The sequence below is a fragment of the Rhincodon typus genome, chromosome 26 (genome assembly GCF_021869965.1).
Source record: "Rhincodon typus isolate 14 chromosome 26, sRhiTyp1.1, whole genome shotgun sequence".
NCBI classification, from domain to species: Eukaryota; Metazoa; Chordata; class Chondrichthyes; order Orectolobiformes; family Rhincodontidae; genus Rhincodon; species Rhincodon typus.
This window is the reverse complement of record NC_063357.1, coordinates 43661859-43681791: the sequence shown is the minus strand read 5'-3', so window position 1 is coordinate 43681791 and position 19933 is coordinate 43661859. Positions and strand designations below refer to the sequence as shown.

General features: G+C 42.1%; 1 protein-coding gene across 1 annotated transcript in view; it reads right to left on the bottom strand.

Annotated features, from left to right (window-relative positions):
• zzef1 (zinc finger, ZZ-type with EF hand domain 1) overlaps positions 1 to 19933 on the bottom strand; it is a 190136-nt gene that overhangs the window by 13778 nt on the left and 156425 nt on the right. The window contains exons 42-48 of the mRNA XM_048612408.1: positions 13276 to 13477; positions 12554 to 12673; positions 12005 to 12196; positions 10453 to 10553; positions 9023 to 9158; positions 6111 to 6140; positions 665 to 1024 (exon numbers count right to left, since the gene is read on the bottom strand). Of these exons, the coding sequence (XP_048468365.1) occupies positions 665 to 1024; positions 6111 to 6140; positions 9023 to 9158; positions 10453 to 10553; positions 12005 to 12196; positions 12554 to 12673; positions 13276 to 13477 (1141 nt within the window). The remainder of the gene's footprint in view (positions 1 to 664; positions 1025 to 6110; positions 6141 to 9022; positions 9159 to 10452; positions 10554 to 12004; positions 12197 to 12553; positions 12674 to 13275; positions 13478 to 19933) is intronic.

The window sequence follows — 19933 nt, the reverse complement described above, 5'->3', positions numbered from 1 at the left end:
TCATCCAGCTCTACACCTTGTTATCTCAGTAAACCATGTTTATGTCTGAGGCTACAAGATGAGGGGCAGTCGCCACGTAGGGGAGCTGGGGGTGCGATGAGGGGAGGGGTGGGTTGTGACGGGGGAGGGGGAACCCCGATGAGAGGAGGGGGGGGCCGCGATGGGGGAGGCAGGTGCCATTCGGGCATGCCATGGGAGCATATGCACCATGGGGAGGTGAGTCGGTGCCAGGTGGGGAGTGTCTGTGCGCGAGGGTGGGGGTGTGTTGGGGGTGGTGGGTGGGGCAGCGATGGGGGAGGAGGCAGGGGGACAAGTTGGGCAAAAGAAGGGAAAGAAATTTGTTTCTGACATTACAACACTGTCTACAGTTTTTTTGAAAAAAACATTTTGCATGTTTTGTCAAACAGTAGCAGCCAATGGAGAGTAAAGCTCAAATTCTGTGTTGCCACCCAGGAGAATTTCTATCTGACCCCCATACCTCCACTGTTTTCTTCATTGTATCCTTGCAGGAGTCCATTAAACCCTGCTTGGCATATATGACCGTATTGACCTGTAATTCTGTCCCTCACTCCAAGAAGTGAAAACACCTTTGGACAGGTACCCTTTGCTTTACTAAAATGCTGCCCAGTGAAGCATTGGCCCAGCTCGCAAGTCTATCACCAACCTTTTCCCATAGCTGTTTTTCCTCCAGCTGCATAAGCAAGTCAAGTATGTAGGCCATGTGCGACGGGCAGCTGAGGCCCAGCACCTCCTCAGTGATTGGCACTCCACTTGGCCAGTCAGCTAACAGAGAAGCAAGCACGTGCCTGGCGTATAGTATGGAGATGGCTTCATTGACTTTGTATAGGTAGTCCCGAGCTGTCCTCTTGCTTCTCATGTCGAGCTCTTTGTGCAACAGCATGGAGCTTTTAGTCCGTCGTTGTTTGGCAAAACTGAGTTGCAGGTCACTTTCTGTGTTGGTTATGAGTTTCTGGGTCACAGGGTTGGCTTCCTCTGTTGCCTTCTCACAACGCAAAGGCTTGGACTATAAAACAGACAGGTTAGCTTCACCTATCTAGTGTTTAATAAATGAACAAAATCATTACAGCACATCATGAAGATAATTTCAAATGAACTTTGGTTATTCATCAACAGCTTGTGCATTCTTATTTATTATACATTGCTTCAAAGAATTTGCATCAGTAAACCTCAGCACATAGGGATTTGCAGGCTTGGGATAAAACAGATCAAAGCAATCCCATGGCTGACCTTTCACTATAAATGTTTATAAAATTGTCAGCTATCAATGAAGCTTAAATATGTGAATGCAAAAGCAAAGGCATTACGCTAAATCTTTATAAAGCAGGGGGAAGGGTCTCAACTGAGTTAGCATATTTAATTCTTGGTAGCACATTTTAGGAAGGACATCAAAAGGTTGCAGAGAATCCTCAGAATGGTATCAGGGTTGGAAAACTTCAGGTACATGGAGAAACGAAAGAAATTCCATTTGCTCTCTTTAGAGCAGAGAAGGTAAAAGGAAGGTTGATAAAGGTACCCAAAAGCAAAGGCTCTCATTAAATAAACTGTTTCTACTTGCAAAAGGCTTAACAGCCAGAGTTCAAAGGTTTAAGGTAACTGGCTGAAAATCCAGAGGCGACATGAAGCTACGATTTGGAGTGTAATGCCTGGAAGCGAGGTGCAAACAGAGTCAACAACATTTTTCAAAAAAGGGAATTGAAGAAATATTTAAAGAGAACATTTTTGAGGGCCCAGGCTTTGATATAGACAGTGGGACCTACTAGCAAGATCTAAGGCGGGGGGCGGGGGTGAATGCTTTCCTTTGGTGCTCTGTTATTCTACTGTTCCACAAAGAAACAAAATGGTTGTGACATTGTAATTTGTACAAAAAACTGCCTTATTTACAAAATGAATGCATAGAGAACTGTGTTAGTTCTGCACTAAAGCTAAAACCAATAAATCAAAATAGTATAGTTTATTCAGTGGAGAAATGCTATTGCACAATATGACAAAGATGCAGAGAAATTCCCAGCAAATGCTTGAATAAGTAAGTGTGCCATTGTTTTGATTATAAACAGCTGGACAGAATCATAAACTATTCACATCTCTTTGTAATTTTAAGTAAATCATGCAAAGCTGTGGCACATGAGAGTTCAAAAAAGTGAGAAGTTATCTATTTTGGTCCTAAAAGAATAGAGTGAGAGTTATTTTGAAATAGTGAAAAAGTTGAGATTCAAAGAGTCTTGGGAATCTAACTACAGAGATCATCAAAATGCTATTGAGATACACAGAAATTCATCAAAAGGGTTAGTGAACTATGTTTAGTTCTGAGCACCATAGTTTAGGAGGAAAACAATGATAGCTGGACTCCAAGCATTAAATTACAAAGAGATAATTTACAAACTACAGTTATGGTCTCTGGAATTTACAAAATTAAGATTCACATAAATTTCTAAGATACTCAGAACACAATTTGAGAACAGAAACTGTTTCTACTGATTGGAGAGTCGAGGAACAGGAAGGCACAGCCAAAAAGTGAAAGTCTAGAGTGAAGGTAGGAAATACTACTATGCACAAAGAGTAACAGAGGTTTGGATATCTTTCTTAAATGGCAGTTGATATTAAGTTAATTGTTCATCTTAAAACTGAAATGATTAGATTTTTGGTTATAAAAAGGTGGACATAATGCAAAGATGGTTTGAAGAATTTAGATCAGAAATCAGCGAATATCTCACTGAATGGCAGAACAGGCTCAAGGAGCTAAATAGCTTACAACTGCTTTCATGATGGCTTTGTGATAAGGACTGGGTCATCACAAACCTCAGTACCTCTTGCCCAGGAACATGAGCTAGGAATTCTAACCCTGCCAGTCTTGTCTTCTGATGAGGTTAGGAACAGACTCATTTGTTCACAATGTTTCCAATGTGAGAGCGAACAGTCAGCACTTAACAGCAGGTCTTATCAGTGAGCAGACGCAGAACAAAGAACAATACAGCACAGGAACAGGCCCTTCAGCCTTCCAGCCTGTACCCACCCATTCTGCGTTTCCATACTAAAAAGTCTTCACTCACAGGATCTGTATCCCTCTATTCCCTCCTTATTCATGTATTCGTCCAGGTGCTTCTTGAATGTTGCTGTGATGTCTGCTTCCACCACTTCCTCTGGCAGTGTGTTCCAGGCACTCACCACCCTTTGTGTGGAAAAACTTGCCTCACACATCTATTTTAAACTCGCCCGGCCCCCACCCCTCGGCAGTTTGAACCGGTGTCCCCTAGTAATTGGTTCCTTCATCTTGGGAAAAAGCCCCATACTTTCCATGTATCCATGCCATTCACAATCTTGTAAACTTCAATCAGATCACCCCTCAGCCTCCTGTGTGTTCCAGTGAAAACAAATTCAGTCTATCGAACATTTCTTCAGACCTAAAATCCCCTATTCCAGGCAACAACCTGGTAAACCTTTTCTGTACCCTCTCCAAAGCATCCACATTCTTCTGATAGTGTAGAGACTAGAACTGTATCCATTATTCCAAGTGTGGCCTAACTAAAGCTGCAGCATAATTTGTCTATCCCTATACTCAAGGCCCCTGTCAATGCAGGCAAGCATGCTGTAGGCCTTTTTTCCTACCTTATCTACCTGCACTGCCACCTTCAGCGATCTGTGGACCTGCACACCCAGATCACTCCGCATATCAATACTTATAAGGGTTCTGCCATTTACTGTATAATTTCCATTTGTGCTTGACCTTTCAAAATGCATCACCTCACATTTGTCTGGATTAAACTCCATCTGCCATTTTTCTGCCCATGCCTCCAGCTTATCTATATCCTCTGGCAATCCTCCCCACTATCCACAACTCCACTAATCTTTGTATCGTCCACAAACGTACTAATTAGACCAGCCGTGTTTTCCTCCAAATCATTTATATAGACCACGAACAGCAGAGGTCCTAGCACTGATCCCCGTAGAACACCACTCGTCACAACCCTCTATTCTGAAAAGCATCCTTCCACCGCTACCCTCTGTCTCCTATGACGAAGTCAGTTCTGTATCCATCTTGCCAGCTCACTCCTTATATCATGTGACTTCACAGTTTGTACCAGTCTGCCATGAGGGACATTGACAAAGGAACTGTACCCCAGCACAAGCAGACCCTTTTAACATTCAAGGAGCTAATTTATAAATCAATTTAATAATAGTCTCAAAGTGCAGAAATAAATCAAAAAACTTTACCAGTGTTTCGTTTTACTTCTATTCCCGTAATTCAGCCACTCTGATTGCTTGGGATGCACAGCTTCTCTCTAATGAGGCATGGGCCTTATTTTCTGCCCAGTTCAATGCACCATCCGCACAAGGGCATCTCCCTGATCGCAATCCTACCACAGTAACAGACTCAGTTCCAAGGCTGAATAGTGAGCCGATACCTCAATCAGCTCTGTACACTGTATGACATCAGTAGGTTTGTCTTTTGTTAAATAACATTCATAGGGCATGGTCAGCACCAGTATTTAACTCCCATCCTATACCATCTAGAAGACAGGCTTCTTACAACAGTACAAAAGTGGGTCAGAGTGTGAACATGAGTATAGTTGAACTGGCCAAGCATAACACTATACCTGCTGTCTAGCCTGTCACAATCGATTTGGTTTAACCAGGGCTTTTGTGAAGGCTGGAAGAGGGAATATGGTAAAAGGGAAAATGGCATGGGAGGGTAGGGAGATGGGATAGTGCCTGCCATGCCATTTTACCAGCTAAGGTGAAGATGGAGGACACTCTCAATCAGGAAGCAATAAGTGATCCACTTAAGCAGCTAAGGAGTGGCCTTTCCTCATTCACGCTGGCAATTTACCAGTAGCAGATGCACCTTCCGCTGCATGGGAATATCACTTGGTCACCTCCCAGAGGTGAATGGTCTCCTAGTCAGTCACCCAATGGAGGGCATCCAGCTCCTGGCAGTGATGGTCCTTACCTCCTCTACCCTAACAAGTGCCAACACTCACCCACCAAGGTCTAGCTGACTGGCTGTACTTGTCCTGTTGGAGTATGATTCCAATGTGCCCTCTGTTTCCAGGTGCAGTCTCAAGTGGCCATTGTTCCTGATAGCACTCCGGAGACTGACTAGCTATTAGCATTCCAATTGGCCACCAGCTCCTGAGGCAGGGGGCTTCCTTTTTAAGAGACAGCAATTCCTGGGGACAAAATGAGGCAGGAAGGTTTGCCTTCGCTTTCCAGCCTGTTTGCAAGATGTCTACCACAACAGAAGTCAACCCAGTGAGTCTAGCCACTTAAACAAACAGCCATGTACGACCTTAGACTTGTACTCGCTGCCACCTGCTGTAGAGAAGGGCAAAGATGAGGGGGAAAAAGTTAACAATGCATTTTCTCTGACGCATGTTGGGCCAGATCAGAAAGGTTGCAATAATTCTGCTCATTTTACTGTCATCAAGAAATCTAATCTAACATTGTATTAACCTGATACAGAGTAGGAATAGATAGATCAGTAATGCAGATAACTGCTGCTCTGGAAAACTTGCATGTTTTTTAACTCCTGGCTGAGGTGAGTTCTCAGCATGTTGATGATTAATGATAAAGATAAGTGAACAGTTAGCCTCTCTTCTCATCCCACTTTTCAGGACAGAGTGACAGAAGATTCAGAGATTCAGCCCGTTCATTCCAATACCAAAGCACCAATTTCATGCCAGCAGGAATATTGCAGTATTCAGGCCTTATTCCAGGAGCTCAGTAAAGGAAAGATTGTTGCATAGAAAACTTAAATTCAGTTATAATGCAATCCATTTATATGCAAATCTGCTATTAGCAAATTCCTGATGTGAAATACAATTTTCTTGCTATCCAGAATTGACCAACATAGTTAGGACATGATACACACCCATGCTTTTGGCATGAAAGTCAGTTTGCAAAGTTTTGTTTGTACAGACCTGCATATAAACAGAATGCAGAAAATTAAAGAGGGAAAACTTTAGGATTTCTTTTAAAAAGCTGTATGTAAGCTGATGCTGTATCCACTGGTTAAATAAAAATTAAGATTTTTCATTACATGCGCTAAGTGAGGTAAGTTTGATTCTTCAATGTGGAAATGGCTGGCCACTTACCAGTGTGCAGAGCTTTCCCATGATCTTGTGCTGTGGAAAGGGGTGATGTTGGTGAGTGCAAGTTACAAGGGTTGTGCCACAATTTTACCGCTAGTACAAGAAGATATTAATGGGTTATTTAAAATGAAAACAGAAAATGCTGCACCATCATCAATACACAGCAATATAGGAAGTAGTTTATCAGACTTCTACGGCTTTCCTTCATTGGAATAGCGTCTTCTCGGCACTGCCAGTGTGGGTCAGCCCATTTTGTCAGGGGTGTGCGAGAAGAAAAACCTCAAAAGGGAAGATATTTTGTTAGAATATGAGATTTCCTCACATTGCCCTGATACATTGTAAGGGACTAAAAATTCTTTCTTTGTGGATTATTGCGTGGAACATTGGCTCAGAGGTTAGCACTGCTGCCTCACAGTGCCAGGGACCCAGGCCAATTCCAGCCTCAGGTCACTGCCTACATGGGTTTCTTCCAGGTGCTCCGGTTTCCTCCTAAAATCCAAAGATGCACAAGTTAGGGAAATTGGCCGTGCTAAATTGCCCACAGTGTTAAGGGATACATCGGCTAGGTGGTGTAGCCGCGGGAAATGCAGGATTACGGGAATAGGGTGGGGAAGTTGGGTGAGACGCTCTTCGGACGATCAGTGCAGACTTGAGGGGCCAAAGGGTGCCTTTCTGCACCATCAGGATTCTATGTTTCTAAACTGGAAGCCAGACACTGCTAAATGGCTGAGATACAATAAGAGGTTTGCAACTTAGGAAGAAAAGTGATGCAAATTTAGCTGTACAAGGCAATGTTGTTGTCGGAGCAATGAAATTGTTACTTTGCTGAGTGAGTGTGGAAACAGGAGCATGACCACATAGTCTAAAGTGCTGGACTCAAGTTCCATTCTCTCAAGAGGCTAGAGGTGGGCTCGAATCCCACCACTGCTAGTTCAATGCTTGATAGTGGATCAGTCTGTAGAACTTCTGTCTTGGAGGCACAAAGGTTGTGGGTTCAAATCCCACCGTGGAACCGGGAGTCTAAGTTAAGCCTGCCTGATAACTGTCCTTACAGATCTGTAAGAGCAGCCAGTGTTCTCCTGTGTCAGAAAACTTCTCTCTGTCTTTCTTTCAAGAAGGTTGGAGAGACTAGACAGAAATTTACAAGCAAAGATGTTAAATTAAATGCACTGAACAATAGCAACTAGAGTTGAGTGAGGGTGACAGGGACTTAAAACATGGCAAGATAAAGGCAGAGTGCTGGACAAGTTACAGTTTGCCCAAATTGGAAGATGGGTGCCGAGGAAATGATAAAAATAATGCTTGCAGACTTTCCGCAATTACGGGGATGTGTTAAATGTGAAGGTAACTTGTGACAGAGGAGGATGAAAGTAGGGTCTTGGTGATGGTTGAAACAAGGAATTTGGTCCTCAACTTTAATAGGATTTAATAGGTATTAAGGTCCCAAACCATCCAGTTCAGTGGCATGTTTGTGGAAACATGTGTACCTCAAATGACTTTAAGGCATAGCACATTTGATAAGGGTGTGCTGTACACAAACTCCTACAAGACTCAAGTACTGCTACTTTGAGAGAAAATTTAGAGATAGCGTCTGGACAAGTCCACCAGCAGTGTGAGAAGGATGCATCTCTTTGATTGAAAACTGGTTAACGAATTGAATAGCAAGAATTCATCAAGTCATAGTCTATCTCAGCATTTTCTCTTTCATTTAAGATTTTCAGTAAAGTTCTTCTTTTTACCGGGTTACTCTGTATGTCACATCACATTACTAAATACTACATTCTCTATTAGGACTGTCAAGAGATATTATTTGAAAGCAACAGGACTTTAGCATGGTAGAAAGCTGGTTAAATGGGGTGGTTGTTCTGATACTGTAGCTTACTTCTGGAGTTAGGTTAAAATCATTCCCAAGATAGATTTTTTGAGAATCCAGTAGTTCCAACTGTACCCAGTTCTACCACAATCTCTTTAACGTCCAGCTAGCTAAAAAGATAATGCTGAGGAATTAAGTAACACTTGATTCAGGTAGAGGGTGTATTGAAATGGGGAATGCAATAGGACCAGGGCTCTCTTATTGTAGATCATCTCCTCTTACACGGGCCAGGATATTGTGTTGGAACATACTTCAAAGATCTGCTCATAGCACTGGGATTTGGCACTTTACTCAAAAATTAGCTTCAAAGCTAATTAATTAATCTTCAGATCCAAACCTGCATATTGTATTTTATTCCTCCTTGGAACATGAACTGTCTAGGCAAGTTTGTACTGTCCGTCCCTAATTGTCCTTAAGAAGGGGGCGATGGTTAGCCACCTGCACATGGCATTCATGAAATCACTTACCAAACTGAAATAAATTACTATCACTAGACTTTTCATCAATGAAAACCAAAAGACATAGGAGCAGAGGCAGAGATTCAGCCCACTGACGTCTGCTCCACCATTCAGTGAGATCATGGCCGAATATGGTCGTCCTCAACACCACTTTCCCGCCTTTTCCTTATGAACCTTGATTCTCTTCTAGCTTAAAAGCTTGTCTATCTCAGTCTTAAATACACTTAACAATCCAGCTTCTGTCCTAGCTGAGTGACCTCTTACTCTGAGATTATGCCCTCTGGTCCTAGGCTCTTCACACAAGCGGAAACAATATTTTCCCCATCAAGCCTGGTAAGAAGATTATATGTTTCAATAAGGTATAAACAAATCTTCAGCACGGTGGTTTCAAAGTGTAGCTACTACATATGCAGGAGTCTACGACCTCATGGAGGCACATACGCTTGTGCAGATGTTGGAGAAACTGGGCAACCAGGCTTTAATCCCAAGCTGGGCTGAGTATTGTGCAGCAACGTAAAAACTGAGTTAGAGTTATAAAAGCTGAACGTGGAGAACAAAAAAAATACAAAGAAAATAGGACACACCACACATGGTATAACCATCATGTCAGTGTCGACAGCTTTCGTGCTGTGATCTTCTGTACGTGAGGCTTTGCTTGGCTGCCACTTCAAAGACATGGACTGGATTGCCTCATCGGTCGTAATCACGTGCCCGTCAAACCTGGAAGGGGGTGGGGGTTCAAAAAACATAGAACTTCGGTCATCTTTCAGGCCATTCTTGTGAATCATTAACAATGCAATTTGGAAAGTTCAAACACATCTCCCTGAGGTGATATTATAGCAGCAGTGGACAGGCAAGAGGCTGCATAAACTAATATGTGAAGCTATTCTTCCTTAATTTAATTCTTTGACTTCTGCTCATCAGCTGCTGTGAATTCCACATGCTGCAGCCTTACACGCGCAACATTTACTGTTGCGGAAAATCAAATAAATACTAATATTTGAATTAGATATGGTCCTTAGGGCTAAATGGATCAAAGAGTAGGGGTAGAAAGCGAGTTGGAACAAAAACAAAACTTGTTAGGGAAGTTCAGGTCTGGCAGCATCTGTGAAAACAGAGACAATGTTTTGAGTCCAATGACCGTTCTTCAATACGGAATTGGATGATCACTATGATCATATTGAATAATGAAGCAGGGTCAAACTGCCTCCTCCTGCTCCTATTTTCTATATTTCTATTATTCAAATACCAGTTGTGTTTAGACTAATATACAAGGATAAGCAACTACCCAAAAGCTGCAGAAAGAAGAAATCTGCATTTATTTGGGCTTTGCGTGTCCTCAAAGAAATTAGTTTCATTTGAAGTTTATTTATCGAAAATATCAGTGACATAAGGATTTAGATAAATGTTGGCCAATACACTTGGGAGATCTCTGTTGCTTTTCTTCAAATATTGCCAGAGGATCCCTTACATATACTTGACCAGCCAAATGGGGCCTCAGTTTAACATCTCATAACAATCAAGCACTCTCTCAGCACTGCAATGAAGTGCCTTCCTAGATTACATACTCCTGTAATGGGTGGAATTTAACCTTCTAATTTTCTGACTTAGAAGTAACAGTACTCCCACTCAACTAAGGTAACATCTATGGATGGGTGATTCTCCGAGTATAGGAAATGCTTCTAACATTGCTTAACTGTAATCCAAAGAGCTAGGGGTGTTTAAGTAGACGGAGTACGAGTATCAAAAGGCATGTGTTGTACAATTGTACTGTACAGCAAAACTCCCCTGTACACAAGTGTCCGGCTGCTCTTGAGAAATATGCACAATGCACAAGGACAACATTAATAAACTAAGATTTCAAGCAATGTCAATGATGGCCAAATCACAATGGATTTTAATAAATATTTTTCAAGAAAACCTCTACAATCAAAGCTGTACCATATCCAACTACAGAATACCCCACAGCAAAATTCTGACAGGACTTTATACAATTCTAATATTTCATACCCACCTCTTCTGAACTTCGAGGAAAAAGGAGTCTGTTTTTCGCAGTTGAAGTTCATACATAGCTCGCAGGATGTGCAAAGGTGCATTTAGAGCATCGTGAGTTATCTGGAGGAAAAAAAAAATCTCTTATACCAGAAAGAAATATTCCATTTGTTATCCCAGCAATTAAAGGGAAGGCAGCAAAGTACGATCAGAAATAACTATCGTCAATATAAAAATCCAGGGTACTCAGGGTACGAGCCTTAAACTATTTCTTAATCAGATCCTTCTCTCAACAAAGTTTTCACCAAGTCGGAAAAAAAATACGAATAAGCCAAAAATCACTCCATGATTTTGCCATCACTGCCTCTCTTAACATAAGTGTCAAAATGTACTACTTCAACTCTTGACAGGGAATATTCACAGCTAACCAGTCGGTCTACCTGAGAACATGGAGAAGATGTGAAGGGCAAATAGGATTGCTTCTCAAACCCTGGGTCATAGAGTTAGAAATTAATGCACTTCTACTATCTCACTGAGTCAGGCTCAGGAATAATACATTTCTGGTCCAAACGCTATATTTACTTCCCTGGGTGTGTTTTTTTTTTAAAACTCATCAGGGGTCCACTCAGGGCTCAGTAAGATCATTTACCCAGCAGCAAGCAAAACTAGTTGGGATCAATCTCTAGTCTATGCTGTATTTGCCTACTTGAGTCAGGATGGTGACCGATACTAAATCAGCTCAGTTTCCAAAGACAAAGAGACAGAGATTTTAAGAATCCTTACTCTTAATCAATGGTGGCCCATTCTGGAAGAAAACACACAGATTTTGTCAAGAGGATACAGCTATATGTACAAGTTCAATTTCCAATGCCCTGTGAGGCCAAACAGCCTTCTAACACTCTTGAAGAACCATGTTATCACGGCCATCTCCAATGAAGCGATATGGGCACCAGTAGAAATAACCCAGAAAGCGGCTAACACATTTACAGAAAGAAAGGTGCACCTGAATCATAGTTGAAGTCTAGTTGGTTTGGTCCAGTAGCAAAGGATACTTAAATTGTCTGTGACTGTGACAATGGATGTGTCTCACATGCACAAAGTCCTCCTTCATACAGGGGCTGCAAGCTCTTGAAAAACAGTACCAAATCAAACTTATCAGAGATTTCTAGATATGTTAACGATGGCCAAACCTGAGTGAATTGATCAAAACTTTCAGAAACTTTCTACAAGTGAAATTGTACCTTCTTAAACTACATAACACCTCAGCAAAGAGCTGAAGGCCTCAATTTTAATGTTATACTCACCCTTTTGGACTTCAAGGAAGAAGGAGCTACAAAAATGTGGCCCAGGTAATGCCACATCAATCTTAATTAATGAGATAATGGAACCTTACTAATAGTCTTTGAATAATAAACACTACACCACTAATTCTCAACGAACAGTATAAATATCAAAGCAGCCAGAAAAGCCGAAGTGACCAGAATGCTAACCCCCTGGAATTTACATTTTATTTCTGACACATATTCAATGTAATGAACATTCTTTTATTAACAGATACAAGTTTGCATCCGTACCTGGAAAAAGATTTTTGTGGCTTCATCAAGACCTTCCAAGGGATCAGACTTGGTTTCATCAAGGTCAAACACTGAGCCACTGCCTTTAGGTTCATGATCTGAAACCTGCTCCTTCTCCTCTGTCTCACAGTCTGCCCCTTCAGCAGCAAGACTGACCTCCTTCTTTGATGAATACATCATAATCGACAGGGTCTTGGTGGAACAACAAAGAACAAAGTGAGATTAAAATTGAAGTCCAATACAATTGTGCACAAATCTGGTTTATTCAAGACATGGTATATGAATAGTTTCAGTATCGGATGTTAAATGCAGAACACATTTTGAAGAGTTTATTTTATACCAAAAGACCTTCCATCTCTCCAGTCAGCAGATGGAACATTTGTACACAGTAGTTTCTGACCAGTTTGGAATGTGAAGCCAGGAATGGCAGCATACAGAGCTGCTTGAAGCATCTCTAATGACACAGTTAGCTGCACAAAGCTTAAATGATTGCAGAAACATGACATACATACTTAAAAATCCAATACTGGATGAAGGTCCTGTTCTTACCTCCAGGTCACAAAGCAGCCACAGCTTACTAAACCCTGTCCCCTTGGTGCATTTCTTCTCCAGCAGTTTGATCAAACCAGATCGGAGAATGATCGGATGGATGTCTTCAACACTATGTTTCTGCAACAAAGACATGGAAATGTTAGTCACCACAATAATGGAGGAAATTCTCATCAGAAACCAGCTCAACAAAGAAGCCCTGATACAATGGAACAGGGCATGATCACTGCAATAAAAGCAAATAACCTGATTCAGGATCTCCATATATTCATCACCTTTTTTTGAGAACAATCACAAAGACTCTTGTAATCTATGAAATATGGCTTGGGACTCTGCAAGTGTACTCATGAGGTACAACTCACCTCCTGACTCCTCTCTCCCCAAAATCTGTCCACCACTGACAAGGCAGAAGTCAAGAATATGCTGAAATACTCTCCGCTTGCTTGAATGAGAACAGCTCAAATAAAACTCAAAAAGCTTGATACCATCCAGGACAAAGCAGCCACTTGATTGGCACCCCATCCAACAACTTCAACATTCACTCCCTCACAGTATGATGCCCGGGGACAGCAGTGGGTACCATCTATGAGATGCAAGGCTCCTTCAAAGTTACCTTCCAAACCCATGACCTCCATCACCTAGATGGACAAGGGCAGCATTCCCTCTTTTTTGAATTGGCCAAAATTCCAAAGCCACCAGTAGTTTCATTAACAAGCGATTACCTGCAGTGTTTTGTAGAGACCCTTCAGTGCAAGTGATTGGAGCCAGGTAGCCTCCACTGCATCTGGGAAGCTGCTGTCTATATTGATCTGCAGTAGGTGGCTGTAGATTAACATAAAGTGCTGTAGGAACTGGATGAGTTGAGGTTGAGCCGCCGTATATTCAGGCTTACAAACCCGTGCCAACCTGTAGTCTCTCACTGAGTTAAAACAGAAATAGACATTCAAACAGAATGGTTAATTTTCACATCCCAATCACTACACCCCATCCTTTTACGTTCTCTGGTTTTCAACTATTTGTTTGCATTCAGCTTATTTCAAATTCTTTACATACGTGCATATGAACAATGAGCAGGGTAGCCATCGAGCCTGTTCCTCTGTTCAGTAAGATCATGGCTGATCTGATTTTAACTTTAACGCCACATTCCCACTTACCTCTGATAAGCCCTACATGTCCTTCATTACCAACAAACTAACTCTGCATTACAAATATTCAAAGGTTCTGTCTCCACCGCCTTTGGAGTGAGAACATTCCAAAGGACTCCTGAGCCTTAGAGGGGAAAAAAAAAATCTCTTCTTAAATGGGTGGTACCTGATTTTTAAAATTTCGTGACCCCTCTTTACAACCACCTTGTAACGTCCCCTCAGGATGCTGTTTGCTTCATAGCACAACAAATTACTTTAGGTTCCAGTAGGACATATGAAATGAAAAACCACATCCGAGCAAAGCTGGCAGAACAAACGTTGATGAAAGATAAATTAATCCATTGGCAGATGCTATCATCTCAGGAGGGTATCCTGAAAAAAACCTTGCTTTGAACCTGGATCGGTTACAGCCTCAAAGACAGTTCAGCTAATTAATGAATAGAAAGATGAATCCAGATGAGTACCACATGATGCTGCTTTTAGAGCTGTAAATAGTGCAGGGCGCACATTCTGAAAAAACAGCATGAAATTGACAGAGGTATACCGTATTGGAAGTGAATAGACGTTGACTGTCTCCTGTGGGAAACATAGCTAGCAAAGACTACAAAAAAGTGGAATGCTTTAAACAATGGACAGAATATAAGAACTAGTGAAGGGCAAAGAAGTGATCAACTTGAGTATTATTTGCAGAAATGGGTGAGGTACATGAACTGTTTCACCAAAGGAAAAAGCAGATGAAGGTAAGGTAGAAAAAGTAATCAGCCAGTTTGTTTTCCTTAAAAGTATCACATCTGAGAGGTATATGTTTAATGTAAGAGGTTCCAAAGAATCTTCAGGCAGCTAAATGCCTACACTAAAAGACAGTGTCAGATTCATAAATATGCAGCATTAACCAGATCTCTCATCACAGAATACATGGTCCAGGGTTGAAGAAAAACAGCATCATGTCAACATTACAAGGAAACCTTGAGATTGGACCAGAAAAGATGTTTGGCATTGATTCAGGCTCCTTAAAATACACAAGCCAAATAAAGTGAGTTCCACCAAAGACTCAGAAAAGCAGCACCTTAAAGATAGCTGCTACAAATGTGTAGACAGGGAAAGGGGAAGTTCAAGTACAAGAAAAGTACAAGGCTGAGTTCGCCAAATGGTGAAGGGTTTTACAACTGTTAGAAAGTGAGACACTTTGCACATGTCACCAGTGGAAGATGGAAAATCAAAACAAGTGAAAGTGAAATGGATTAACAAAAGAACAAAGAACAGTACAGCACAGGAACAGGCCCTTTGGCCCACCAAGCCTGTGCTAATACATGACACTTTTCTAAACTAAAAACATTTTGCTTCTACTTGATCCGTATTCCCTCTATTCCCTGCCTATTCCTCAGTCAAGACGCCTTGTAAACATTGCTGGGACAACAAGGTACAGGGCTGGATGAACACAGCAGGCCCAGCAGCATCATAGGAGCAGAGAGGCTGACGTTTCGGGCCTAGACCCTTCATCAGAAAAGGGGGAGGGGAAGGGGGTTTTGAAATAAATAGGGAGAGAGTGGGAGGCGGATAGAAGAGGGATAGAGGGGAGGAAACAAACAGGTCGAAGAGGCGGGGATGGAGCCAGTAAAGGTGAGTGTAGGTAGGGAGTTAGGAAGGGGATAGGTCAGTCCAGGGAGGACGGACAGGTCAAGGGGGCGGGATGAGGTTGGTCGGTAGGAGATGGAGGTGCGGCTTGAGGTGGGAGGAGGGGATAGGTGGGAGGAAGAACAGGTTAGGGAGGCAGGGACGAGCTGGACTGGTTTTGGGATGCGGTAGGGGGAGGGGAGATTTTGAAACTTGTGAAATCCACATTGATACCATTGGGCTGCAGGGTTCCCAAGCGGAATATGAGTTGCTGTTCCTGCAACCTTCGGGTGGCATCGTTGTAAACATTGCTATTGTATTTGCTTTTACCACCTAGTCTGACAGTGCATTCCAGGTACTTACCACTGTGTGTGAAAATCCTGCCCTCAAGTCTCCTTCATAAGCTACCCCCAACTTTTACCTTAAACTTGTGTCCTTTAGTAATTGACATTTATACATTGGGACCAAACTCTGACTATCCATTCTATCCAGGCCTCTCAATTTTCTAAACTTCTATCAGGTCACCCCTCAGCCTCCGAGTTCAACTGAAAACAGACCAAGTTTGTCCAATCTCACCCACAGCCAATACCCTCCAAACCCGATAACATTCTGGTAAACCTTTTCTGTATCCTCTCCGAAGCCTCCACATCCTTCTGGTAGTGGGCCAATCAGAACCAAATGCAATATTCCAAATGTGGCCTAACTAAAGTTCTGTGCAGCTGCAACATGACATACCAATTTTTATACTCCATGCCCCAACTGATGTTGGCAAGACGCTATATGCCGTCTTGACCACTTTATCCACTAATGTTGCCACTTTCAGGGAACTGTGGACCTGTATGCCAAGATCCCTCTGTATACTAATATCTTTAAGGGTTCTGCCATTTACTGTATAATTCCCTCCTGCATTAGACCTTCCAAACTGCATCAACTCACATTTATGCGGATTAAACTCCATCTGCCATTTCTCCACCCAAGTCTCCAGCCTATCTATACCCTGCTGTATCCTCTGGCAATCTTCATTATCCACAGCTCCTCCAATCTTTGTGCCACCTGCAAACTTACTAATCAGACCACCAATGTTCTCCTCAAAATCATTTATATATATTACAAACAAGATCCCTGCAGAACACCACTGGTCACAGATCTCCAGTCAGAAAAATACCCTTCCACTGCTATTTTCTGTCTTCTATGACCAAGACAGTTCTGTATCCACCTTATTAGCTCACCACAAATCCCACGTGACTTCAGTTTCTATATCAGCCTGCCATGACGGACCTTGACAAAAGCCTCACTAAAGTCCATGTGGACAACATCCACTGCCCTACCCTCACCAATCATCTCTGTCACTTCCTCAAAATACTATATCAAATTTGACAGACAAGACCTCCTGCTGCACAAAGCCATGCTGCCTATCCCTAGTAAGTCCATTCCTTTCCAGATGTGAGTAAATCCTGTCCCCAAGAATTTTCTCCAATAACTTCCCTACTACTGATTTAAGGCTCACTAGCCTGTAATTTCCCAGATAATCCTTGTTGCCCCTTTTAAACAAAGTAACAAAATAGGCTATTCTCCAGTCCTCTGGGACCTCTCCTGTGACTAACTAGAATGCAAAGATTTTGTGTTTCATACAAGGAAGCACCAATTTCCTCCCTCAGTATTCGGGGATAGATCCCATCAGGGCCTGGGGACTTGTCTACCTTAATGCTTTTCAAACACCACTTTGTTTAATACTGACATACCCTAGAATACCAACATATCCCTCTCTAGACTCACAATCCGCCATGTCCTTCTCCTTTGTGAATACCAATGCCAAGTATTTGCTAAGGACCTCACCCACTTCCTCCAGCTCCACTCAAATTCCCTCCATTGTCCTAGGGTGGACCTATCTTTTCCTCAGCTAGACTCTTGCTCCTTATTTACATATAAAGCGCTTTGGAATTTTCCTTAATCCTATTTGCCAAGGACATTTCATGGCTCCTTTTAGCCCTCCTAACTCCTTGTTGAAGTTATTTCCTGCCTTCTTTATATTATTCAAAGGCTCTGTCTCCACTTGCCTAAACCTTATGTAAGCCTCATTTTTCTTTTTGACTAAGCTCGCAACTTCTCGTTATCCAAGGTTCCCGAATCTTGCCATCCTTACCATTCATTTCCACAGGAATACGGTGGCCCTCAACTCTATTCAAGTGGCTTTTAAAAGATTCCCACATGTTAAATGTGAATTTAACCTCAATTAGCTGCCCCCAATCCACATTCCCCAGTTTCTGCCTAATATTATCATAGTTAGCCTTCCCCAAATTTAGTGCTTTCATTCAAAGGCTACTCTTATCCTTATCCACTAGTATCTTAAAACTTACAGAATTATGGTCACTGTTCCCAAAATGGTCCCCCAGTGAAACTTCAATTACCTGGCTGGGCTCATTCCCCAATACCAGGTCTAGTAATGGCCCCTTCCTTAGTTTTACAATTTACATATTGCTTCAAGAAACACTCCTGGACGAATCCACTTCCCCACCCCACCCCCAGTACCTTTTGCAGATTCATGATGCATGGGGTGGGGGGGAGAGAGAATGTGGAATGACCTATTCGGGTGGTACCACAGCTGGCTCTGACTACTGAGTAGTAGTAACGGGGGACTCTATAGTCAGGAGCACAAATAGGCAGTTCTGTGGCTGCAAAAAAGACTCCAGGATGGTGTGTTGCATCTCTGGTGTCAGGGGTAAGGATGTCTTTGAGTGGGCAGAGCACATTCTCAAGAGGGACGGCAAGCAGTCAGAGGTGGTGATGGTACTCATTGATACTATTGAATAGATACACAGGAGGTTCAGGGAGTTAAGTAGCAAGTCGAAAAGCAGAACCTCTAGAGCTATAATCGCAAGATTACTCCCTGTGCCAAATGCCAGCAAAGCTAGGAATAAGGTGATAGTTCATGGCTAAAGAACTGATGTGGGAGGGAGGGCTTCAGATATCTGGGTCATTGGGAGTCTTCCAGGGCAGGAGGAAACCCACAGACACAGGGAGAATATGCAAACTCCACACAGATAGTCGTCCGAGGCTGAAATTGAACCCGGGTCCCTGGCGCTGTGAGGCAGCGGTGCTAACCACTGAGCCACCGTGCCGCCCTTAAACAAGGGCCAAGACAAAGTAAACTGTAAAGACCACCAACACAGGCCAACCATGGGAAAAATCAATTAAACAAAGAACCAGATAATGGAATTTGCACAAAAATTAATAACAAACCACCCAAAAGGCAGACCAACATCAGTGCTCCAGCTGGACCATCAGTCAGAGCTAACACAGTCTGAGAATTTCAGAGAGATATTTAAAAACAACCAGTGTTGAAAAATGCAAGAGTGAGTTAACTCTTTAATTAGTGCTGAAAAAACCTCTTTACTGACTTATATGCCTAATCAAAATATTCTAGTTATAAAAAAGGAAGAAAAATATCCAGGCAGTATAAAAGTGATCCCACACAGTCAATCTGATGATCGCAGGTAATCTTTGGAAACAAAACAACAGAATACTGAACCTCACAAATATAAACATCAGAATGCTCAAGAACCAAAAGGCAGAATCATCAAGAAACACACTAATTTTTCACAGTGCTCAGCAGAAGTATATTCCAGTGATAAGGAAGAACTGTAGCAAAAGAGAGAGCCAGCCATGGATGTCTAAGGAAATAAAGGAAAGTATCAGATTGAAAAAAAAAACACATACTAAAAAGCAAAGAGTAGTGGGAAACTAGTAGAGTGGGAAATCTTTAAAGGCCAACAGGAAGCCACAAAAAAGGTTATAAAGAAAAGTAAGATAGATTATGAGAGTAAACTAGCTCAGAATATAAAAACAGGCAGCAAAAGTTTCTATAAATATGTAAATCATAAAAGAGTGGCGAAGGTAAACATTGGTCCTTTAGAGGATGAGAAGGCCAATTTAATAACTGGGAATGAGGAAATAGCCGAGACATTAAACAATTATTTTGTGTCAGTAATCACAGTGGAAGACACAAATAACATGCCGAAAACTAATGGCAAGAAGGTTATAGCAGGCGAGGACCTAGAAACTATCATTATCACTAAGGAGGCAGTGCTGGGCAAGCTAATGGGGCAAAAGGTAGACAAGTCTCCTGGCCCTGATGAAATGCATCCCAGGGTACTAAAAGAGGTGATGGGGGAAAATAGCAAATGCAGTAGTAATTATTTACCAAACTTCAATGGACTCTGGGGTGGTTCCCGCAGATTGGAAAACAGACAATGTGATGCCACTGTTTAAAAAAGGAAGTAGACAAAAAGCAGGTAACTATAGGCCAGTTAGCTTAACTTCGGTAGTGGGGAAAATGCTTGAATCTATCATTAAGGAAGAAATAGCAAGACATCTGGATATAAATTGTCCCATTGGGAACAACCAGCATGGGTTCATGAAGGGTAGGTCATGTTTAATTAATTTGGTGGAATTCTTTGAGGACATTACTTGCATGGTGGACAATGGAGAACCTGTGGATGTGGTGTATCTGGATTTCCAGAAGGCATTTGACAAGGTGCCACACCAAAGGCTGCTACATAAGATAAAGTTCCACAGTATTACAGGTAATGTATTGGCATGGGTAGAGGATTGGTTGACCAGT